Consider the following 26,456-nt stretch of genomic DNA (forward strand, 5'->3'; position numbering starts at 1 on the left):
TGATCCATGGATTTAATACAAGTTTGCTAAAGGTTAATGTGGTCTAAGATGTAGACGATTGAGATGTCTACAAGATGTAGACGTGCCTTCCCATCCCTCGTGCCTACTGCAATGAGTGAGGGTGTCTGTGTCAGCCAAATTTGTAAAGTGTTTGTGCACTAAGGTGTACATGTCTGGCAAACACGCTATGAGACTTGGAATGTTTGCTAATTTGTACAATGATCATTTTCATTATTTATTTGCAGAGTTCTCTGAGTAGTGTTTTTTGTTAAAACCGTGACAAAATACAAACAACCGCAATAAAATAGTAACTGTTAATATACAATAATATTAAAATCTTTTTTTCGTTTTTTTTATTCATTTTTTTCATTTTTTATTTTTTTATTTTTTAGGAGGGCCGTACATATGTTGGAAGGGAGGATGCTGCATCAGAACAAGACATAGGTAAGGCATAAAATTTGAGGTATTAATGCTTTTACACAAACAATATTTCTCTTACGTCCTCCGACAGTCGCCGCCTCTTCATATTCGTCACATATGGGGTATTAGACTTTGCTCCGAAGGAGTAGCTAGGCAACAGAATATGTTAACATTAAAGCTTTTAACATATCCCACCCTCAAGGGGTGGTCCCCTCAGTCAATACCCTCCTACTTCCTGCAACCATATCTCAGTTTCAATGTCTAGCTTGTCAGGAGTGGCTGGCTCTCTCTGTGCTGGGGCTTTGTGCCCCAGACTCTTTCTTCTTTTTTGATTTTTTGTTTGAGTTTTCTCTATACCTTTACTTAGCTGTTCTTTTTGTCAGCATTAGTTAGTTCTTCGGATGAAGAGGATCATGCGGGCTGGGTCTCGGGCTGATCCCCCTGGTCGCAGGTCGTGGGTCAGTGGCTTCCCAGCCTGCCATCGAGCGTTCAGCCAGGTAACGCTCCTGGCACAGTGAACGACCCATCCCTGTTCGGTGCAGGGATGATTGGTGAGGTGGCTACCTCACTGGACGCTGTGCGGTTTCTTAACCCCCATTCTGTGCGTCTTGTATGCGACTCTCCCTGCCTCATGTGCAGCGGCTTGTTCGCCTGTGCGGGTCCCCCGCGCCATTGTGAGGTAAGTGTATCTATGTGGGGACCTGTCTGTCTGGGGGGGTGTCAGTCTGGGACTGTGTAACCTGCCTCTGTTCACACTGTTTGTCTCCCTATCACTCGGCTGCATGCTGTGGGCTGCAAGGGGGGGGGGGGGAGCTGTGTGACACTGTGTGTGTCAGCCTTGTCAGTGTGAGAAGCTGTTTGCTGTGGGGCATGTTTTGTGGCATGTTTGGGCACTATACAGCGATCGCTGCGGCGATCTAACATGTTTTTTTATACATGGATGACATTTGTGCATTACTGTACTGTGGAGCGGCGGTTTCGGCGCCAAACGGCGCCATTTTGCCTAAACTCGCTCCGGCCGCATGTTCTACATGCATGGCGGCCATTTTCTTGTAGCCTCCCATAGGCTTTAATAGAGCGCCCTGGCCGCATCACTTCCTCTTCTCCAGGAACACCGATCGAGGCAGCAGCAGCGGCGAGGGTCTCCTCAGGTTATATCCTTCTTATCCATTGCCTGTGTCAGTTTTATTGTCCCTGTGGGGGTCTCATTGTGCTGGTGTGTGGTGCGGTGGGCTGCGCTCGTCGCGCTTGTTAAAGGGGCAGTTAACCCTTTATTATCCGGCATTTGTAATAGGGGCAATGGATTCTCAGGAGGGCAAATTTCCTACCGCCTTGGTGGAAAGCCAGGGGACCGCTGTTTCCCCCCCAGGGGGGGATTTAGCCACTATTGTGGCTGGCCTTGCTGCTCAGGTGCAGATGCTGGTGGCTGCTCAATCTACTAAAAGACCCAGAGTTTCTCTTTCCTCTGATTCTGAGGGTGAAGGTGATGGGGCTGTTATGGCGGGGGCCTCCTTATCGGGGTCCCGCTCCTCCCTGGATCTAGTGGGGTCCGAGGTGGAGGCTGAAGTTGAAGGGGTTAATAATTCTCCCCCTGGCTCGCCTGAAGAGCTTGCAATCATGGATGAATTGATTGCTTCCATAAAACAAACGCTGCGTTTGCAGGATGAAGTTTGTCCCCCCGCTGCCTTGGCGGCTTATGGGACGCAGAGGAAACGCAGGACGCCACAGGTTTTTCCCTGCAATGATGATTTTCAGCGCGCTGTTAAGGAACAATGGCACAATCTACGCAAACCTTTTGCTGTACCAAGTAGGTTCAAGCTGCGTTATCCTTTCTCGCCTTCCACTGATGAAAGGTGGTGTGTGCCACCCCCAGTGGATCACGCAATTGCGGTTTTAAACAAATCCACTGCGATTCCTGCAGAGGATTCCCCTGTGTTCCGTGATGCCACGGATAGGAGATTGGAGTCTCTTGCCTGTCATACTTATTCTGTTACGGGTTCTATGCTTAAGGCTCTGTTTGCCTCTCTCATGGCGGCCCAGGCTGTCGCAAGTTGGACGCAGATGCTTAGGCGCGTCCTAGTGGCCGGTTCGGCCTCGCCGGCGACCCTGGATATGGTGGATCAAATCCACCAGGGTGTCATGTATCTGTGTGATGCGGACTTGGACCTAGTCCCGTTGGCTGCACGTGTGCACAGCGTGGCGGTGTTGTCTCGCCGCCTGGTTTGGTTGAAATGTTGGTCGGTGGACCAATCTTCACGTAAGACCTTAGCCAATCTGCCTTATGATGGGTCTCGCCTTTTTGGGGAGTCCTTGGATGTGTTGATTAAGGGGATCACCGGAGGTAAGAGCACTCTCTTGCCCCATTTCCCCAAGGCTAAGGGGGCTTCTGGGAAGAAGCATGCTAATTTTCGGCCCCCTCAGGGGTCCTTTCGTGCCTTTCGGTCGCACTACAAGGGCAAACCGTTCAAAGGTCAAGGCTCTCAGAAGAAGCCCTGGTCTGGAAAACAGAAGTGCGGTCAATCCGGATCCGCAGCCCATAACAGTGCGGCCTGAAGGGGCGCCCTCACCCAGTTTTGGGGTGGGGGGACGCTTGCTTGGTTTTCTTCAGCCCTGGTTGGCCCGCGTGCGGGACAGATGGGTTCAGGAGATCGTTCGATCTGGTTACAAGATCGAGTTTCTCTCTCGGCCGGAGAGCAGATTTTTTCCCTCAAATCTTTAACTGTCTCCAGAGCGTTTACGGGACCTGCACCTGGCGGTGCGGGACCTGAGGGCTCAGGGAGTGGTGGTTCCGGTGCCTCATCGGGGCAGATTTCGGGGGTTTTATTCCAATCTGTTCACCGTGCCCAGAAAGGAGGGCAAGGTTCGTCCAATTCTGGACTTGAAGGCTCTGAACCGCTCTGTGCGGGTTCGCAAGTTCCGCATGGAATCCCTGCGGTCGGTGGTGGCTGCCCTGGTTCCGGGGGAATTCATGGCCTCCATCGATTTGAAGGATGCGTATCTTCACATCCCCATTTTCGAGGGTCACCAGAGGTACCTTCGATTCGCCATTGCGGAGGATCACTACCAGTTTGTGGCGTTGCCTTTTGGTCTCGCCTCGGCTCCGTGGGTCTTCACCAAGGTGCTTGCACCGGTTCTGGCATTATTGAGGGCACAGGGCATTTCTGTCCTGGGGTATCTGGACGACATTCTGGTTCAGTCTGCGACCAGCCAGGGTCTGGAGAAAGACCTGTCTGTCACGATGCAAACTCTGCAGGAGTTTGGTTGGACGATAAATTTTCCCAAGTCGACACTGAGTCCGTCGGTTCGTCTTCCCTACCTGGGAATGATTCTGGACTCGGTGCAGGCGAAGGTCTTCCTGTCGGAAGACAAACTCAGAACTCTTCAGGAGGAAGTCAGGTCCCTCAGGGACGTTCCGCACTCGTCTCTGCGGACGTGCATGAGATGTCTGGGATTGATGGTCTCGGCCTTCGAGGCGATTCCCTTCGCCCAGTTTCACACGCGGGGTCTCCAAGCGGAGATCCTGTCCATGTGGGATGGGCGACCTCAATCTCTGGATCTTCAAATCTCGTTGAGTCATCGCACCAGAAGAGACCTTCTGTGGTGGCTCCAGTCCCCGATGGTGTCCGGGGGCAAGTCGTTTCGTCCTATCTCGTGGACGGTAATCACTACGGATGCCAGCCTGTCGGGCTGGGGTGGTGTTCTGGGCGCTCTGTCCGCCCAGGGGACTTGGTCGGAGGGGGAGTCCTCCCTTCCGATCAACATTCTGGAATTGCGTGCGATAAATCTCTGTCTTCATCGCTGGACGGACCGGCTGCAGGGCTGCCCGGTTCGGGTGCAGACGGACAATGCCACGGCGGTGGCCTACATCAACCACCAAGGGGGCACCAGGAGTGCCCGAGCGGCTCGAGAAGTGGCCGACATTCTGTCTTGGGCCGAGACTCATGTCCCGGCGATAACGGTGGTTCACATTCCAGGGGTGGAGAACTGGCAGGCGGACTATCTGAGTCGCCAGACCCTGGATCAGGGGGAATGGTCTCTCCACCCGGCTGTCTTCCAGATGTTGTGCGCGAAGTGGGGTCTTCCAGATGTGGACCTGTTCGCGTCTCGTCTCAACAACAAGGTGAGAAGGTTCGTGGCAAGGACGCGCGACCCTCGGGCAGACGCGTCGGACGCGTTAGTGGCCCCGTGGCATCAGTACAAGCTGATGTATGCGTTTCCACCGATTCAGTTGCTGTCCAGGTTCCTTCGCAGGTTACACTCGGAACGCAGCACGGTGATTCTTGTGGCTCCGGACTGGCCTCGCCGGTCCTGGTACGCAGACCTCGTGAATCTGGCGGTCGACGCCCCGTGGCGTCTGCCTCTTCGAGACGATCTCCTGTCTCAAGGGCCGATATACCATCCTGCTTTACAGTCGCTGGCTTTGACGGCCTGGCTGTTGAGACCGAGGTCCTGAAGGAGAAGGGTCTCTCCCCAGAGGTCGTTCATACCTTGATCAACGCGAGGAAGTCTTCCTCGGGGAAGGTTTATTACCGTACTTGGAAGGCCTATTTTGCCTGGTGTGAGTCCAGGGGGTTTTCACCCCGCACGTACTCTGTTTCCCGAGTGCTGTCCTTCCTTCAAACGGGTGTCGATCAGTGTTTGGCGCTGGCTACGATAAAGGGTCAGGTGTCTGCGCTGGCCGTTCTGTTTCAACGTCCCGTGGCTTCCAACTCCTTGGTTGGCACTTTTGTTCAGGGAGTGCGGCATCTGGTTCCTCCTAGGAGGGATCCTCTGCCCCCTTGGGACTTGAATCTCGTTCTATCTGTGTTACAACGTGCTCCTTTTGAACAGATCAGGGAGATCTCGTTGTCTATGTTGTCCAAAAAGGTCGCCTTTTTGGTTGCGATCACTTCGGCTCGCAGAGTGTCAGAGCTGGCGGCTTTGTCCTGCAAGTCTCCGTATCTGGTTGTTCATTTGGATAAGGTGGTCTTGCGACCTAATCCTTCTTTTCTTCCGAAGCGAGTTTCGGAATTCCATCTTAATGAGGATATTGTCTTGCCTTCGCTGTGCGCGAAGCCTAAACATCCAAAGGAGGTGAGATTACATTCTTTGGATGTTGTTCGGGCGATAAGGGTTTACCTTAAATCGACTGAGTCTTTTCGAAAGACGGATTCCTTGTTTGTTCTTCCAGAGGGTCCTCGGAAGGGCATGGCGGCGTCGGCCTCTACCATCGCCAAATGGATCAGGCAGACCATTGAACAGGCCTATGCTTTGCAGGGGAAGGTTCCCCCTGTGCCTGTGAAGGCGCACTCTACTAGATCTCTGAGTATGTCTTGGGCCTGTCGTCATGGGGCTTCTGTAGCCCAGGTGTGTAAGGCGGCGACCTGGTCGACCGTGCACACTTTCACAAAATTCTACAAAGTAGATGTTCAGGCATCGGCGGATGCTTCCTTTGGCCGCAAGGTTCTTAGTGCGGCAATTCCCTAGGGTCCCTTGTTGGGGACCTCTGGCTGTTGGGATAAGTTTTTTATCCCCTGGTTATTTGTCTTTTCCTGGGTTGTTGCTCCTGTTGAGCACTTGTTTTTCCTGTAGCCCAGCTGGTTTCCTTCCTTTGGTAAGGTTCCTTTCTTTGATGCGGAGACTGCGTTGCCTTTCGGCGCGGATGCGTTTCCCACCCCTCATGTTTGCACTGCTTTGGGACGTCCCCATATGTGACGAATATGAAGAGGCGGCGACTGTCGGAGGACGTAAGAGAAAACTGAATTTTTGTAAAATCTTACCTGTAAAATTCCTTTCTCTGAGTCCTCCGACAGTCACCGCCCCCGCCCCTCTTTTGGGGTTTGGTTGTATACTCTACTGCTATTCCACTGAAACTGAGATATGGTTGCAGGAAGTAGGAGGGTATTGACTGAGGGGACCACCCCTTGAGGGTGGGATATGTTAAAAGCTTTAATGTTAACATATTCTGTTGCCTAGCTACTCCTTCGGAGCAAAGTCTAATACCCCATATGTGACGAATATGAAGAGGCGGCGACTGTCGGAGGACTCAGAGAAAGGAATTTTACAGGTAAGATTTTACAAAAATTCAGTTTTTTAGCTCTTTTTGCGGTAGGGTTCTTTAAGTGGATACAAGCAGAAACCATAACTTCCATAAAGTTCTTTTATTTTGTGCACACACAGCTCAGTTTACTTGTCAAGGGACACTGCAAACATTCAAGTACATTTTTTTTATTGCAGAAGAGACATTGCATGTCTCTTCTACAATAAAAAACCTACCCACTCTCCGCTAATAACAGCATAACTGTAGTCTGCTTTAAGTATGATCTGTCTAACATAGATTATCTTTGGTGTTCTTTAATTGTTTTTAAAATAAATTACACATAGGTATTAGTGTCAAGACCTTTATTTCTGGCTTGTATAGATTAAAGTGACACCATAGAGAAGGAAGAATTGGGGTTACCATTGTAGGACTCCTGAAGAAGATGCTAGTTTCCTAAATGTTTCTATGCTGATTCATGATATGATACATATGGTGATGTTCAAACATCCATAAATATGTATAGACAACAACCTAAAAATACCCTGGGGTTGTTGTCCAAAATTATATTGCACAGAAAGGTTGTTTTCCTCCTCTTCTGGCAGTTCCCAGTCAGTACTATCAACTTCTTCTTCCGGGTGACTCCTGTAACAAGCTGGGTACTAAGAAGGCAACGGTGCATGCAAGCTCCTGAGCTGGGCTGTGTGCGCCTATAGGCACACACAGCAACGGAAAGCCAAGTCCCTGCTCCTTCCTCACAGGAGTTTGACTGACGACAGCAGGAGTCTATGGCTTCCCTCAGTTTTCCCTGTAGAAGGAAGTAGTGAGGGGAGGGGTTTTGGAGCCTGGGACAGTGCTGGAGCGGTGACATGGAGCCAAGTAAGTGTTTAGGGATGGTGGGTAGTACAGGTAGTGGGGCATTTTTTTTTAACTTTAATCCAGAGATGGCAATAAGGCGGGGCTGCCCAACTGGTGGCCCGCGACCTCCTGCTAAGGGATGGTGGATCGGCAAGCCCAGATCATGGGTTGCCAACCTGCTATCCAAGAGCAATCAATGTTGTGAATTGAGCCGGCGCTAGAAGAAGCAAGTGACTGCGGAGCCAATGCTTCCTGTATAGCACAGGCTCCTGTCACAGGTGGAGTAATAGCAAATTCACTCCACCTGGGACAGCAATAGCCAGCGATACCTGAATGAAAGACTGATATTAAAGGTCAGTTTATTACTAAAATCACAGTGTATGTATATATGGGCATATCTGTTCTGCAGTGGTAACTGGGCAGCTTTCAAACTGATCTGCAGGTGTAGGTTACCTGTACTAAGCCAAAGACTTCTGTTATTACCTGCGGGTTTGGTGCACTTTCTGAAAGCGCACCAAAACTGAATACAGGAATTTTGGTGCACTTTCAGAAAGTGCAGCACACCTGCAGGGTATAATAGAAGTCTATTGCAAAGTGCAACTAACCCACAGGAAAGCCACAGATGCTCTGCAACTGCGGTGATGGTAAACCGCAAGGCATCTGTGTGAAAGCAGCCTTAGGCCCTTTTCACATGATCGGTCTGATCCGGTAAGCCTGTCTTTTTTTCAGGCGGGCTCAATCGGACCCTCCATTCACCTCTATTGAGCAGCAGATGTAAATGGACTTGTGTCCATTTACGCCCACCTAACTTCAATCTGATACACTAAACAAAAGAGAGGTTCCGTCCCCTTCCATCTGGGGAATTGGATCGAAGGCCCCTAGAGTAGAGTGAGCTGTGTCCATGTCTGCTCTGCATATGCAAAGTGGACATGGATCTGTCATCTGTCCGCTCCGCTCATTGTGGCCCGCAACTGGATACCAAGTCACTTGAGTGGCCCTCTTTAAAATGTTGGGCACCCCTGCATTAACACAAAAAAAAAATTACCAATTTAAGTAATTGACAGATTTTGTTTATGTTACTCCTAATGTGTTCCTTTCCTCTGTAATATTTTCTTTTGGAAAACAAAAAAATAAATTTACATAACTGTCAAAATTCCTTATTTCTAGAATTGCTTTAGGTCAGTGGTCTCCAAACTGCGTCCCGAGGGCCAGGTATGGCCCTTTGCTTGTTTTTATCCGGCCCTTGAGGCACTATTCTCCTACTGATACGAGACCCTAATCTGCCAACTGACCTCAATAATGGGGCACCATTTCACCCACTGGCACCAACAATGGGGCACTATTCCTTCCAATGATACCAACAATGGGGCGCTATACCTCAACCTTATACCAAATGTGCTGATGTTTTCTCCCACTTATGCCAGGAAACATTTCGCTGCCACTGGCCACAGACCGGCCCCCTGAAGTCTGAAGGGCAATAAACTGGCCCTTTGTTTAGAAAGTTTGAAGACCCCTGCTTTTGGTGAAAAATGCAGAAAGCATTAAAACCAAAGTATGACAGTCAGGGAGCTTGGATTCTCAAATGAAGAGTCCAGCAATGGCCTTCTCTGTGTTTCTCACATAACAAAGTCTCTTTAACTACCGTCTCCCATTCTAAATGTATGCTACAGTAGCAGTTCTTTGTATGACTGCCATTTTGATACAGTGCCGAGATTTAGTGATGACACATCTGTCTGGCGGGGTTCAGTTCTTCCATATTGGGATTTCATGGGAAATCTCAGCAATGACTGCTCAGGTATTATCAGCATTTCTTGGGATCTCCAGCAACCATCTGGTAGGAGGGCAAGAATGACGCAAACTCTGGCCTACCTATCTCCGCAGCAGTCTCACGGGGGTGAGATAGAAGTGATGTCTAAAACTGAAAGCCAGATTTTGACTTTTTACCACTCTTCTACATTATGTACAACTATCTGTATAATCGGGAGACTTAAGAATATTTTTGGGGTAAATATCAGACTCCATGCTAACAATGTAAATCTAATTTTGGGATAAGTGACAAAAACATATATTGCTTTGTAAAACTTCCCTCTTCCTTCTTAATTAAAACCTAGGAAAAATATATAATGTTTACAAATTGGTTACCTTAATAAAGCCCTAGATCTACAAACAACTAACCCATAATCTGTTAATAAATTCAGATAGGTTTTAGATTCAAAGAGTTATAGGGTACTAAACTCGCAAACCTCTTCGAAATGTCTCTCTCCTGCACTCTCTCTCCTAAATTGGAAATATGGATTATCCAGATATCCATTTTCGCTTTTCTGATAGTATACAAATTACACTATATACATCACATCTGAATATTTTGTATTCCTGCAATAATCATATTCACCCTTCTTTTCAAAACACAGTTCTGCATGGACTCGATTTGGAAAGTGAACATTGTATCTTTGAAAATCTCAATGGCAGAGTGACACTTATTCCACTTAATGAAGCCCAGTGCTCTATAAATGGAATCCAGATTGGAGAACCTTCTCAGCTGAACCAAGGTAAGGCAAAAACATAGTTGCTCATTGCATATTTAACCATTACATTTTTTTTCTTCCTGATTAATTGTTACCTTGTGTAGCAATATTTCAACTTTCAACACATTTAACCACTTTAGGACCGGAGGATTTTCTTGCTTTACGTCCAGGCCACTTTTTGCGATTCGGCACTGTGTGACTTTAACTGACAATTGCGCGATCATGCAACGCCGTACCCAAACGAAATTTACGTCCTTTTTGTCCCACAAACAGAGCTTTCTTTTGGTGGTTTTTGATCACCTCTGTGCTTTTAATTTTTTGCGATATTAATAAAAAAAAGCGACAATTTTGAAAAAATAACAATATTTTTCTACTTTGACAGTTAAAAAATATCCAATATATTCAATTTTTGTCATATATTTAGGCCAAAATGTATTTAGCTACATGTCTTTGACAAAAAAATTCTCAATGAGCGTATTTTTAACCGCTTTAAGACTTTAAGATTTTACCCCATTTCTGACCAGGCCATATTTTGCGATTCGGCACTGCGTTACTTTAACGGACAATTGCGCGGTCGTGCGATGCTGTACCCAAATCAAATTTATGTCCTTTTTTTCCCCACAAATAGAGATTTCTTTTGATGGTATTTGATCACATATGCAATTTTTACTTTTTGCGCTATAAACAAAAAAAGAGCGACAATTTTGAAAAAATAACAATATTTTTAAAATTTTTGTATATGAAATTCCCCCGACAAAAAAAATGTAAAAATCAAATTTTTTTAACATTTTAGGCCAATTTGTTTTCTGCTACATATTTTTGGTAAAAAAAAATCGCAATAAGCGTATTTTGATTGGTTTGCACAAAAGTTATCGCAGCTACTAACTACGGGAAATTTATGTAATTTTTATAGTTTTTTATTTAACTAGTAATGGCTGCGATCTGCCATTTTTTTTTTTTGCGGGACTGCGACATTGCGGTGGACAGATCGGACCCTTGACTGACATTTTTTACACTTTTGGGGGTACCAGTGACATTACTACAGTAATCAGTGCTATAAATATGCACTGTTACTGTTAAAATGACACTGGCAGGGAAGGGGTTAACTTTTATTGGTGATCAAGGGGTTAATGTATGCCTGGTGCTTACTGATGTGTGTGGGGGGAGGGGATTGTGTGACACAGGCACAGATCGCAGGTTCAGCTATGCTGAATCCTGTAATCTGTCCCTGCCTGTCACTTAGGAGATCCGCCCGCTTTGTTTACACAAGCGGGCGGATCTCCTCACTCGATCCCCGACGATCGGGGAAGAGCGGCGGTGATCACCGCCGCTTCTCTCCTGGCCCGACTCCCGCGGTGACTGAATACAGCGGGAGCGCCGCCCACAAGGGGAGGAGTCCAGCGACGTAGACCTATGTTGCTGGACGATAACAAACCACTTTGCCGCAGTACGCTCCATGTGAGCGGTCGCAAGTGGTTAAGTTGTGAACCCAAGTGTGAGAGTTGAGACAATGACCACTCCGGCATCTTTGGTTGGTTTTGTTTATTGTGTTTTGGGGATGGGAGAAGGGAATGAGTGGGATACTCCTCTGGCTCAACTAGGTTAACTGGGACTTTATGCAAAAATGCCCGTTGGCGCTGTCTTGGCGCTGGCTGGTTCTCGACCAGCGCTTCCTGGCGTTTGAAGATACTGTTATGCTGAAACTTCGACTTTAACTTGTTTGTTAACTCAGAAGATCCAGGACTGTAGAACACTTGACTCCTGACACTCAATGTGGCTCAAGTCACTGAATAGCTCCCTTCAGTACATTACTGACCGAGGTAGCTCCTTATCACTGCTTGTGCCACTGCAATTATCTCCGTACACTGCACACCGTACACATTAGCTCTTCAGGGCCCAACCGCTGGCACCCCCTCTAACACTTCAGGGTCCTCTGACTAGACACCCTTTCTTGGAACTGGACCCCTCTTCCTCCACTGGTCCTCGGCACACCAGATCCCCTCTGCAGCTCAACTCAGCATTCTCTGGATTCCCAGGCAGAGCCTAATTTAATCCAGTGGTGTACTCCTTTAAAGATATTACATGCATTTACCATAGCACCTTTATTCATACCTTAATCCTTTTAGCCTCCTGTTATCACATGTACAGCAGCCTCAGACCTGATATATATATATATATATATATATATATACTGTATGTATGTATGTATGCATGTATGTGTGTATATATATATATATATATATATATATATATATATATATATATATATATATATATATATATATATATATATAATATAACTTCACAGGTGAGGCGAACAGCACACGGTGTTCTTTCAGTGCAAGCAATCAGGGCATCCCAAAGGCCATATATAGAAATACAAATCCAGGGTTTGCTGTACTTAAACATTTACATACAGATAAGTTGCATATCGTTTCATGAACAACAGTTTAGGGCTATAGAACTTGCGCCTTTCTTCAAGTAGGAACAAACTTGAAATAACAATACCATTATATCCTTTCTTTTATAAAGATACATTTCACACCAGGAATCAATTAGGTATCAACTAAATAATTAGACTGAACAAAATCAATTAAGGCCCCTTTTACACACTCCGTCCGTTGGATGGACTCCGTTTATCTCAGTGGGGGATCGATCCGCCGATCCCCCGCTGAGCAGGAGGATGACAGCTGTTCTCCGCGCTGTGTGTGTAGACACAGCTGTCAGGTCCCCATGCATCTCTATGGGGGAATCGGATGGGAACGGACCGACGGTCCGTTCTCATCCGATCCGCTGAACGGATGGAAAATAGGGTTTCTATCCGTCCAGACTTGACGGATGGGATTGGATGTCAGCGAACATGTCTCTGCTGACATCCGATGCCCCATAAAGATGCATGGAGTGACAGTTCATATCAGAAAACTGACAGGCTGATCTGAACGGTCCGCCTGTGTGAAAGGGGCCTAAATCCATCCTAAATCCCAGAGAGACCGTTAAACGAGATGTAGTCACCCTCCAACATCCATTAGAAGGTATTCTGGTGACAACCTATTATCAAGAGATAGACATATAATTAATTTATAGTAATAAAGAAAAAAATATATATAATACCCCTAAAAAAAGGGGAAAGATTTTCAAAATATTTATACATATTTCTAATCCAACTATATGTCTGTCAATAAAAAAATATTTTAATATTATATATACACATAAAAAAGGCCTATAAACTATCAACAAAGCATTTTATTGCAGAAAATCCTTAAAATAAGTCACCCCAAAGAGAAGAAAATTTTTACATCCATATTTACCGGATCAATTCATTATAAAAATAGATGCAAATCTAATCATTCACTGCACTTCTAATTTTTGTAAATTAAGTTCCCGATTCCCACCTTGTCTATTTTGAGGGACTTCATCAATCACCATGTATCTAGGTTGTGAGGTTGTATGTCTCATTTCCACAAAATGTCTAGCAAGCGGTAATTTAGTGAGTTTGTCCCTTATTGAATATTTGTGTCTGGCAATCCAATCTTTCACCTTCTGTGCTGTATCACCCACACATTAAAAGCCACATGGACATTGATTATATATATATCACATATGATGATTGATTGTATAGTTTCCTTTCATTTCTAGATTATTACCTCAATGTGGATATGTAAGATATTTACCTTTTTATTATTGAGCTGCATTGTATGCAGTTCAAACAAGGGTATGATCCATGATTGTGCGGCCCTAGAAATGTTATATTGGGCATTTTTTGTAGGAATTGATCAGATCTAATCTGCTGTGTATGGTTCTACCTTTATGATCTGAGGGAAAAGGAGGGCAATTAAACTTAGGGATTAAAGGAAAATTTTCTTTTAATATGCGCCAATGTTTTTTAATAATAGTATGCACTCGCAATGAGTGTGGATGGTATTGTGATACAAATGATAACCTCTTATCCATTTTAATCCTATTCTTTCTATTGGCCACATTTTTCATTTCTGCCTTTATAACCTGTACTGGGTAACCCCTCTTAATTACCGTAAATTAGTTACCATTTCATTAAGATGTTTTTCTCTATCTCCTTGTTTGCTAACAATTCTATTAACCCTTATCAATAGGCCCTTTGGGATGGATTTAAATACTCCAGGAGAGTGGAAGCTCTCATAATGTAGTAATTGATTACGATCAGTCGGTATTGTGTATAAATCACTAACAAGCCTACCATTCCTTATCGTTATACATGTGTCCAAGAACGGCATTTTTTCCTGACTTACATTCATATTAAATTCCAAACCGGGTATTAAATAATTGATATATGCATGAAACAGTGACAGTGTATTTAAATCACCCTCCCATATTGCAAACACATCGTCTAAAAAGCAGAACCAACATTTACAATTTTCCTTAACCACTTATGGACCAGGCCTATTTCTGACACGTGTTGTTTACTAGTTAAAATCAGTATTTTTTTGCTAAAAAATTACTTAGAAGCCCCAAACATTATATACTGTACTTACTTAGAACCCCCAAACATTATATATGTTGCAATATTTTTTGTCACACGGTATTTGTGCAGGGGTCTTTTAAACACAATTTTTGGGGAAAAAATAAATTTCACTGCATTTCAAAAAACTAAACAGTAAAGTTTTTCTATAATGTGAAAGATAAAGTTACGCTGAGTAAAAAAAAAAAAACATGTCATTCTTCAAAATTGCGCACGATTGTGGAATGGGGACAAACATTGGTACTTAAAAATCTCCATAGGCTACGCTTCAAAAATTTCTACAGGTTACCAGTTTAGATTTACAGAGGTGGTCTATGGCTAGAATTATTCCTCTCGCTCTAGCGATCGCTGCAATACTTCACATGTGTGGTTTGAACACCATTTACATATGTTGGTGCGACTTGCGTATGCATTCGCTTCTGCACGCGAGCTCGGAGGGACGGGGTCCTTTAATTTTTTTTTTCTTATTTATTTTACCTTTTATTTTTTTATTTTTTCTTTGTCCCTCTTAAAAAAAAAACTTCTTTGATTACTTGTAATAGGAATAAAAGTGATGTAAACATTCCCTTATAATAGAAATTGTCCTCTTTAATGTGAGATCTGGGGTCAAAAAGACGCCAGATCTCACATCTACAGTAAAAAGCAAAAAAAAAAAAAGAGCCCTTTATGGCCGTTGGGAGGAAGTGGCGTATGACCTCGCTCTGGTCCTCCAAGGCCATAGAGTCGAGTGGTGGCCAGCTTGCCCTCACTTGACTTCCTGCCTAGGACTCCATCGGACCGGATCGTTTTCCCTGCTACCGACGGCTCCTGTAAGTGGGGGAAGAGGCAGGAGGGGGGGCACCTCTCCCGATGCCCATAAAATTGATCCCTCGGCTAATCCGCCACTGGGATCACTTCTATGAGAAAGAGGACAGATAATAACCTGGCAAATCCAACAAGAAATGGTAGACTTAGATGCTCTATGCCCTTTCCTGGGCCCTTCTGGCAGTATGAACAAAAGATCGGTCTTCCGAATCTGAGCCAACATTTTCAAGTAAGTCTTAAGAGAACATACTACATCAAGAGAATGTAGTAACATTTCCTCCTCTGTTTGAGGATCTGGAAAAAAGGAAGGCAGTACAATGTCCTGATTTAAGTGAAACGCAGACACCACCTTTTAGGCAAAAAAGATTTTGTGGACGTAGAGTCACTCTATCTTGATGTAAAATCAAGAATGGCTCTTTACAAGAAATAGCTGCTAGTTCTGATACTCTTCTGGCTGAAGTTATCGCAACCAAAAAGACAAATTTTCTGGTCAAAAGAACCACGGGGATATGCCCAATGGGCTCAAAAGGCTGTTTTTGTAAAACTGCCAGCACCAAATTTAGGTCCCAAGGACACAATGGTGGCTCTATTGGTGGAAGCATACATAATATCCCTTGAATGAAGGTTTGAACCAAGGAAAGCGAAGTGTTGGGTCTCTGAAAAAAAAATGACAAGGCTGAATGACGAAAGGGAGGCTTCCCACCTGTTAGCTAGGTGTCCCATCACACAGCAGAAGCCAAATAATGTTACATCACTTCTAATTTTAACGGGAAACCTATCAACACGTTCACACCTTCAATTCATGTAGTGTTTCCATATTTTTGTCCAACCCCTGTATATACATATGCATCTAAAGAAAATTGAAATATCATCAAAAAAATAATTTATTTTAATATTTCAAAAAGTGAAACTCATATATTTTATATAGATGCGTTACACACAGAGTGATATATTTCTTTCTTTTAATTTTGATGATTATGGCTTCAAGCTAGTGAAAACCCAAAATTCAGTATCTCAGAAAATTGGAATAATAAATCAGACCAATAAAAAAATAAAAAGTTTTTTAATACAGAAATGTTGGTTTACTAAAAAAGTATGTCCATATACAGTATAGTATGCACTCAATACTTGTTTTGGGCTCCTTTTGCATGAATTACTGCATCAATGCGGCGTGGCATGGAGGCAATCTGCATGTGGCACTGCTGAGGTGTTATGGAAGCCCAGGTTGCTTTGATAGTGGCCTTCAGCTCGTCTGCATTGTTGGATCTGGTGTCTCTCATCTTCCTCTTGATAATGCCCCACAGATGCTCTGGGGTTTAGGTCAGGCGAGTTTGCTTGCCAATCAAGCATAGTGATACCAGGGAAGCAGGAAGTGCTCTAGAATTTCCGAGAAGAGGGCTGCGCTGACTTTGGACTTGAAAAACACAGTGGGCCAACACCAGCAGATGACGTGGCTCCCCAAATCATCATTGACTGATGAAACTTCACACTGGTGACCTCATGCAACTTGGATTCTGTGCCTCTCCACCCTTTCTCCAGACTCTGGGATCTTGATTTCCAAATTAAATGCAAAGTTTTCCACAGTCAGTGATGATTTGGGGAGCCATGTCATCTGCTGGTATTGGTCCACTGTGTTTTATCAAGTCCAATGTCAGCACAGCCCTCTACCAGGAAATTCTAGAGCACTTCATGCTTCCCTCTACTGAACAGCTTTATGGAGATGCTGGTTTCATTTTCCAGCAGGACTTGGCACCTGCCCACACTACCAAAAGTACCAATACCTGCTTTAATGATCATGGTATTGGTGTGCTTGATTGGCCAGCAAACTCGCCTGACCTAAACTCCATTGAGAATCTGTGGGATATCGTCAAGAGGAAGATGAGACACCAGACCCAACAATGCAGATGAGCTGACGACGCTATCAAAGCAACCTGGGCTTCCATAACACCTCGGCAGTGTCACGGGCTGATCTCCTCCTCTGTATATGTTTATGTATTTATAATATGTGTATATGTATATATTTTATATATCAGTTTTTTTGTGTAAATGTTTGCCTTCAGTTTATTTTTAAAATTCATAGCTATGTAAAATAAGAAAGCCTATACATTACCACAATTTATCTTGATATCTTTATGGCTAAATATGTTTTTTTTAACCATTTTAAGCTTTTAAAACTTTTACATTTATTTTAGAAACAAAAGTATAATTCATATATGACACCTATGAAGAGGAGCCTGCTGGGTTGTCTGGAATTCTAGCACCAGTTTCTCCCTTTTGTACTGCCCCTGCAGCTAGATAATTCAGATGGGTATTTTGTCTGTCAGGGGAGAAGGGGGGGGGGGGGGTTCTAGAAGTCCTCAACGTTGTTCAGCTGGCTATAGTTTAACCTTCCTAGCGGTATTCCCGAGTGTGACTCGGGGTAAGATTTTAGAGCAAAAAGCGGTAACCCCGAGTCACACTCGGGGTAGCGCTAGGAAGATCGCTAGATGCTGGAAGAGGTTTTACTTACCTTTTTCTCCGGGATCCAGCGAAGACTGCGAGCGGTATGCGGCGGCGGAGCTCTCTCCCGATCGTCTGCGAGCCCCGGCTTCCGTCTCCGGCGACGTGACGTCCGCCGGGGGGTGGAACCGGCGGCAAATTCGAATGTAAAACACACCAAACACACTGATACCGTTCAAAATAAAAAAAATCACATTACATTGCCCCCCAGTGCCCTTTCCTGCAGTTTATATATATATATATATATATATATGTGTGTATACATAATATATGTATACATACATATATATATAATAAATGTATACAGTTGGTTTGGGCTGCTCATTCACAAGAATTACATGCAAAATAATGGTACCGCTTTCAGCACCTAAAATCCAAAAGAATCATACCGCCAGGGAGGTTAATATGTGGCTATATTATCTGTCCACAACCAAGCCTGCTGACAGCACGGCCCTATGAAAATATGGAAATATAGCCTAGGTCTTCATCTTCTTAGCTGCAAGTGGTAAATATATATTCATATGCAGTTTGTCAAATTTACCTGACTACTAAATAAAAAGCATTTTTTATCCTTGAACATAATAAATAAGGAAATATATGCAAAAAACACTCCTTTTAAAAGAGTTGTTCAGTATTTTGCAAGCAATGTTCTTGTTGAATTGAATATAATCATACTACTTGGTTGTAGAAAGAAGTTACTGAGCTGATGACTCTGGAAGTGACTGTAAGATGATCTTTTGTGAAGAATGAATATTTTAAAGAGTTTCCATAGTTTAATTCTTTCATATCTTTTTGGTCTATAAAATATATTTAAATTGTTAAACTGAAACGCCAAAACAAGTATAATTTTTTTGATCTACATATACATTTATATTCTTTAGCATTTTTTCCAGGATACAATAAGAGTCCCAATGTTTTCATTGCATAATTTTATAGTTTAAAACCAGAGCTCCAGGTACCATGGTTTTATTCTCCCACCTCTGTTGAATTAGGTACGCTGTTAATGACAGGCACAGCGCAGGAAAGACTGCGGTCCACGCTTGTCTTCATACTGCCGACTTCTTCACTGCATTAATTATTTATGCTTCAGTGACTTCTAAACTTGCTGCTTGTCAAAGTGTTTTGCAGTAGTTCCGCAGCCTGAAGATGAAGTACATCTACATCTCTAGAGCTAAATATTCATCTTGTTACAGAACTCTGGCAGTATGAAGAAGATTAGCTTTTATGGGTTAGATATAGTCGACGAGTCATGTAACATGTATAGTTATGACTGAATTTTCGTAATTATGATAGAAAAGTCATGGGTGAATGCTTGGAGTCAGTAGGGCACACCAAAAACATACAATTGGTAGCTAATTTTTGACATTTTTTTCAGTTCAGCAAAAACACTACAGATTTCAGACCCGTTAAATAAAAGGTATAATAGAACTTTTATTAATGAAGTCATGCCTGGGACTTGGAATTGTCCAAAAATAAAAAAAATCTAGAAGCTGCTGTTGCTGATTTGGTTTCCAAGTTGCACATTTCACGGATGTCATGTTCATGCTTTGTTTCAATACCTGGTGAGTCACTGACCTGGAACAAGCCTGTAAATATCAGGTGCCGGTATATCCAATATGCTTATTTCAGATCAGTGACTTGGTGTAAAAAGGGGCTTCTACAGCCTATAAAAGTGTACTAAGACCTAGGTGAAAATTTAGTTTTAGTTTTGTTTTTTTAGCAAAGTAAAATAATATGTGATATTGCGGTATAACACAGTATCACACAATAAGAAAATAAACACATTTTCCAGGAAATGCTGGAGGAATTGTGATATAGCTGGACATATCTTTCACATCTGGTGGGAATGCCCATCCATTGTCCCATTATGGACGTGCGTTTCCAACCTCATTTAAGATGTAACTAAAATGCCTCTCATATTAAACCCTCAGATGGCTCTCTTCGGACAAGGACTCTCGAATAGGCACCCAAAATTTCACCCTATTATTACAAAGATACTTATTGCTACTCACCTCTCTATTGCCAGGTTCTGGAAACAGACCTAAGCACCCACTCTGTATTGTACTATTTATATCTTAAATGATCATTTATCTATTTGCCAAATCACAGATAAAAATGGATAAATGAAAATAGCAATACTGGCTATCAGACCTTACAGCTGCATCACATTCTTAATCCTCTTACTTGCTACCCTCTCTAGTTTGATGACCCTCCATATAAAGGGACATCTATACCCACACTCTCCTGCCCCGAATAGAGCCTCCTGGGAATGACCACTGTTCACAGTAATGCATACGTTTATATTGCTAAACACTTACCTGCTTTTCCAGTCCCTTGCCTTTCCTCTTTCCCCTCACTTATCCTTATTCCTGTTACCCCTCTCTTTAAGAAAATACCACCCTGAACACTAGACCTTCTATATTTTGGGTCAAACCTGGTTTTGTACTTGTACAATCTTTTCTATTGTTTTGCAAATTGTTATTATTTATCAACCTATGTGTGGAGTGAGCCTTCCCATTCAAGTTTTATTTTCAGTATATAACAGTTGCTGTACTGTAACCAATTATCTAAAAAAAAAAAAAAAAAAAAAAAAAAAAAAAAAAAAGAATATATGGGAAACAAAAAAAGGAAAATAAATGTTCTCTTCCGTTCATTGACGGACAGAGCGCATATCTTCATTAGTCGAATAGGTTATGCTGCGCTTCCTAGGAGAAGGACACTAGGCGGAAAAGGGTTAACAAAGTTAACAGAGCTTTAATTACGCCCATGGGGCAGTCACAGGTGGTATACTCCCACTTCCTGCTCTAGGATTCAGTCTTTTTCTGCCTAGTCAGGAGTAAGGACCTAGCTCCCTGCTGAGATCTCTGGTCCTGGCATGTTTTTTCTCAATTGTTATTTTCTATTTTTTTTTTTTTTTTTTTAATACATTTTTATTGGTATTTGAAAATATAACCAGGAAATGCAGACGCAGCCGCCAAACTCGTGGAGTAACAAACAGTATTAAATATCAAATGCGGGTATTAGGTAAGTATCACAAAATGGTACTGTTCTGTAGATTCAGTCAAAAGAGAAGCGAGAAAGAAAGAAAGAAAGAAAGAAAGAAGTGGCGTTGGGCAGATATAGAGAGGAGGGTATGAGAGAAAGAAAGGAGGAAGGAAGGGGAGGGGGGGGGGGGTAGAAGAAGATAGAGAGAGAGGAGTAAGGCTCAAAAAGGGGTGGTGGTGAAATCAATCAGCAGGTATATTTTGCAAAGACAGGAAATGTCAAACGGTTCAACAATGCAGTGGAAGCAAGTTTTACCCTGTACCATTCAAACCATGGTTTCCAGAATAAGTCAAATTTATTTAGATTTTTATTTTGTAGTGCTATGGATTTTTCCCATATATAGTGTTGGTTGGTAGCGGTGAGAACTTCAGAGTGGTTGGGGGGTATATTTTGTTTCCAAGGTCGTGTAATAGATAATCTCGCTGAGATAAAACGACTGGTTACTATACCGCGGTACATTATAGGGAATTTGTCAATGTCCATGTTGAGCAAGGCAAGGGCGGGATCTGTTAAGGTAATTATGCCAGTTATCTCTGAGATTATATTAAATATTTTCTTCCAGTAATTTCGAATACCACTACATGTCCACAGTATGTGGAATAGGGTTCCAGCGGAGTCGCAACCCCACCAGCAGAGTGGTGAAGATGTACTATATATTTTAGCTAGTCTATGCGGGGTGAGGTACCATCGTAACGTAATTTTCATGGTTAGTTCCAGGGCTCGAGTCCTGTGGGAATGCATAGGAACGGCGTTCCTGTACTTATTCTACTACAGGAATGCTGTTCCCGTTCCCCCCCCGAGCCCCCGCCACCTCCTGCTCTGGGATGGCGGGTCGGTAAGCCCAGATTGCGGGTTCCCAACCCGCCATCCCCGAGCATCGCTGTAAACTGAGCCGGCAGTACAGGAAGCAGAGCCGATGCTTCCTGTATAGCGCCGGCTTCTGTCACAGGCGGAGTGATACCAAATGTACTCCGCCTCCCCCTGTGACAGGACACAGGAGGAACGACTCTGCTGATTAGAGGGAGGTAAGGAGCAGGGCCCTCATCAGGGGGGTACAGCCAATACACCTGTAGGGGCCCGGCCGTCGCTAGGTTGCCATTGCCAACAACTGTCTGTCCGTGAAGGAGCGGGCCAAGCACGGAGCCAGTGATGTCATGGCACCGCTCTGCGCCTTTTATGAATAGTTAAGGAGGACTGAAGGGGGCGTGGCCGAGCACGGCATGAGAGGATCTTTTTCACCGGAGCTCTAGTCCCGATGTAGATCTTCTTGGCCGAAATACCGCCTGCATATGCTGCTCCATCCTCTGCCAATCTGCCTGTCCCGCTGTGGCCTCCGGTGCAGTCTCCTCCCACCAGCCCGACAGGATGACATCCTGAGGAGACTGCATTGGAGGTCACATCGGGACAGGCAGACTGGCAGAGGATGGAGCAGCATATGCAGGTGGTATTGCAGCCAGGAAGAAGATGGAGGGGCTGCCCCTCTCTGTGGTCTGTATAAACCCAATGTGAAGGGTCTGCTAACACTGCACCCCAATGATCTGTACAGGCCCAGATCTATGTGCAGATGTGACAACCCACCCAGGTCCTCCCTGCTTCTGTGATGTGACCAGCCTGGCAGTGGCACTGGCTCAGCACTGGCACATAGGACATACCACACTGAGAAGATGGAAACAGTGAGCAAACAGGGCATGTCTGCTAAACCAGTCTGGAAATCTCCTGTACTATGTCCGCAGTCTCTGACAATCTCTTGCGCCATGTCCATCATCTCCTGTACAATATCTGCAGTCTCTGACCGTCTCCTGTAGTATGTCTGCAGTCTCTGACAATCTCCTGTAGTATGCCTGCTGTCTCTGACCGTCTTCTGTAGTATGCCCACAGGCTCTGACCATCTTCTGTAGTATGCCCGCAGTGTCTGACCGTCTCCTGTAGTATGCCCGCTGTCTCTGACCATCTTCTGTAGTTACATACATAGTTACATAGTAGGTGAGGTTGAATAAAGACAATAGTCCATCCAGTTCAACCTGTGTAGGTGTGTGTGGCTGTACTCATCTCACATACCCCTGAATGTTCTGATCCTTGAGATGTAAGTCTAAGAGTCTTTTGAAAGCCACCATACTACCCGCAGAAACCACCTCTTGTGGTAGAGAATTCCACAATCTTGTAGCCCTAACAGTAAAGAACCCCCCACGTTGCCTGTGATTAAAACGCTTCTCCTCTAATCGCATTGTATGCCCTCGAGTCCTCATGCAATCCCTTCGAATGAACAGCTTTTTTTCTAAGCTGGGATCCCCATTAAGATATTTATAAATTGCTATCATGTCCCCCCTCAGACGTCTCTTCTCCAGGGAGAATAAATCAAGCGATTGTAGACGCTCTTCATAGTCAAGGTCCTCCAATCCCCTAATTAGTTTAGTTGCCCTTCTCTGGACTCTCTCCAGCTCCAACACATCCCTCCTGAGGACTGGCGACCAGAACTGGACAGAATACTCCAGATGCGGTCGGACCAGAGTTTTATAAAGTGGAAGGATTATAGTCTTATCTCTGGAATACATCCCTTTCTTTATGCATGCTAATATTCTGCTGGCTTTGGCAGCTGCCGCTTGACATTGCATGCTGTTGCCTAATCTATCATCAACCAAGACTCCCAGATCCTTCTCCATTTTTGATTCCCCCAAGGGTTCCCCTCCTAACGTGTATTGTGTTTTTATGTTTTTAGTCCCCAAGTGCAAAACCTTACACTTCTCCACGTTAAACCTCATTTGCCATGTCCTTGCCCACTCTGTAATTTTGTCCAGGTCATTCTGTAGGATATCTGCTTCATGCTGTGCAGTTATTGCCCTGCCCAATTTTGTGTCATCTGCAAAAACTGATATTGAACTACTGATCCCGTCCTCAATGCTGTTTATGAATAAATTGAACAAGGTTGGTCCCAGGACTGAGCCCTGGGGCACCCCGCTTACAACCTCAGACCAGTCTGAGTATGCGCTGTTTATTACCACCCTTTGGACACGCCCTTTAAGCCAGTTCCGTATCCAAGAGCAAACCCTGCTTTCGATACCTGCAGACCTTATTTTATAAATTAAGCGCTTGTGGGGAACTGTATCAAACGCCTTAGCGAAATCCAAGTACACCACATCCACTGGTCTGCCCCTATCTAGCTCACAGCTCACCTCCTCGTAGAATGCTAAGAGATTGGTTTGACAAGAACGCCCATTTGTAAACCCGTGCTGATTACTGCTGATGATGTTGTTGTCTTTAGCAAACTCTACGATATAGTCCCTTATTACATAGATAGTTACATAGTTAGTGAGGTTGAAAAAAGACATCAGTCCATCCAGTTCAACCTATGATGCGTGTGTGTGTTTGCTTTTAACCGTACATTGTATACCCCTGTATGTTGTGGTCTTTAAGGTGTCCATCTAATAGTTTTTTGAAACTATCAATGCTCCCTGCTGATATGACTGCTTGTGGAAGAGAATTCCACATCCTTACCGTTCTTACAGTGAAGAACCCCTTACGCACTTTAAGGTTAAACCGCCTTTCCTCTAGTTTTAGTGAGTGGCCACGTGTCTTATTGTATCTCCTTTCTCTGAATAGTTTGTTCCTTATGCTCGGGTCACCAGTACAGTATTTGTACATTGATATCATATCCCCCCTCAATCGTCTTTTCTCCAGAGAGAAAAGGTTCAGGGCTTGTAGTCTTTCCTCATAGCTGATGTCCTCCATTCCCCTAATTATTTTTGTTGCCCTTCTCTGGACTTTCTCCAGTTCCAGCACATCCTTCCTGAGGACCGGTGCCCAGAACTGGACAGCATACTCCAGATGTGGCCGGACCAGAGTCTTGTAGAGTGGGAGAATAATCTCTTTATTTCTGGAGTGAATCCCCTTTTTTATACATCCCAGTATTCTGTTGGCTTTGCTTGCGGCGGCTTGGCATTGCATGCCACTGCCAAGCTTGTTGTCTACCAGTACCCCCAAGTCCTTTTCCATCCTAGACTCACCCAGAGGTTCCCCCCCTAGTGAGTAGCTTGCTTTCTGGTTTCTGGCCCCCAAGTGCATTACTTTACATTTATCAACATTAAACCTCATCTGCCATGTAGTTGCCCACCCCGTTATTTTGTTCAGGTCTGCTTGCAAGGTTTCCACATCCTGCATAGAAGATATTGGCATGCCTAGTTTAGTATCATCTGCAAATACTGAGATTGTGCTAGATATCCCCTCCTCTAGATCATTTATGAACAAATTAAACAGGATTGGTCCCAGGACAGAACCCTGGGGGACCCCACTTTCCACACCTGCCCAATCCGAGTACTCCCCATTAATCACCACCCTCTGTACTCTCCCCTGGAGCCAGTTCTCTATCCAGTTACTCACCTTCTGATCCATACCTACCTTCCTTAGTTTGTACAGTAATCGTTTGTGGGGAACGGTGTCAAAGGCTTTTGCAAAGTCCAGATACACCACATCCACAGGCTTACCTTTATCTAGGTGGCTGCTCACTTCATCGTAGAAGGTTAATAGATTGGTTTGGCACGAACGATTTTTCATGAATCCATGCTGATTACTACTTATAATACCGTTTTCATTACTAAAGTCTTGTATGTGGTCCCTTAACATCCCCTCCAGAAGTTTACATACTATTGATGTCAAACTGACAGGCCTATAATTTCCCGGGATATGCCTCTGGCCCTTTTTGAATATCGGAATCACGTTAGCTTTCTTCCAATCCCCTGGTACATCCCCTGTCCTAATACTAGTAGTATGCCTGCAGTCTGACCATCTTCTGTAGTATGTAGTATCCCGGGCAGGCTCAGAGAGGAGTCAGGCAGTGCGCTTGGTGCCCGCAGGCACTGCCATTATCCTCCGTGTGTGGACGCTCGGCGGCCATTTTCTTGTGGAACGGCTGTGGCCTGGGCTACTGCACATGTGCAGCGACCATTTTCCCAGGGACCAGCAGTGGCCGGAGCTGCCGCGCATGCGTGGCGGCCATTTACTAGTAGCTGCATTGCACGATAGACGGCGGGTGGTCTCTGGTGACAGCACAGACGCTGCTCACTTAGAGCAGCATGCTGCAAGAGATTGGCACCTCTTCTCCTAGTCCTAGGGCGGTATCTCCCTACCTGGTCGGGCTATTTGCAGGGTTCTGGGACCTGGGGTGTTCATGACAGTGTTGCCCGGTGTTAGCCTCAGGCAATGGGGGATTTTGGTTCTGAGATACTTGGACGATCTTCTTCTGAGGGCAGAATCGTCATCGGTCCTGAAGGAGGGCCTGGACATCATGGTTAGAACTCTGAGGGAGTTTGGCTGGATTCTGAATTTAGAAAAGTCAGCCTTGACTCAGTCCAACAAGTTGGATTTTATGGGGCTGACTCTGGATTCATCGTCAGCCCGGGTGTCTCTCCCGGAACAAAAACTTTTGGTGTTGCGATGGGCGATTCGCCTCCTGTTATCCAATCGCTAGTCGTCTCTGAGGACCTGCATACAGGTGCTGGGTTTGATGGTCTCCACCTTCAAGGCCATTCCCTTCGCTCAGTTCCATACAAAGGCTTCTGCAAAAGGAGATTCTAAACAAATGGGACAAGCACCCACAGTCTCTGGACAATTTGATCCTGTTGAGTCAAGTGGTGAGAGGGTCACTGCTTTGGTGACTCCGCTCCCTGGCACTTCGTTAAGGAATATCATTCCTCCCACTGTTCTGGACAGTGGTGACTGGACGGCAGTCTGTCCGGATGGGGGTACTGGGCACGGATTCAGCCCAGGTGTTCTGGTCCTCGGAGGAGTCCAGTCTGGCGAT

The 26,456-nt window shown here is 44.7% G+C and overlaps 1 protein-coding gene across 4 annotated transcripts in view; it reads left to right on the forward strand.

Moving 5' to 3' along the window:
- KIF16B (kinesin family member 16B) overlaps positions 1-26,456 on the forward strand; it is a 613,875-nt gene that overhangs the window by 271,872 nt on the left and 315,547 nt on the right. For all 4 annotated transcript variants that reach the window (XM_082252310.1, XM_082252311.1, XM_082252312.1 and 1 more), the window contains exons 14-15: positions 393-444; positions 9,706-9,843. In XM_082252310.1, the coding sequence (XP_082108436.1) occupies positions 393-444; positions 9,706-9,843 (190 nt within the window). The remainder of the gene's footprint in view (positions 1-392; positions 445-9,705; positions 9,844-26,456) is intronic.

The sequence above is a fragment of the Pelophylax lessonae genome, assembly GCF_965119305.1.
Source record: "Pelophylax lessonae genome assembly, chromosome: 3".
NCBI classification, from domain to species: Eukaryota; Metazoa; Chordata; class Amphibia; order Anura; family Ranidae; genus Pelophylax; species Pelophylax lessonae.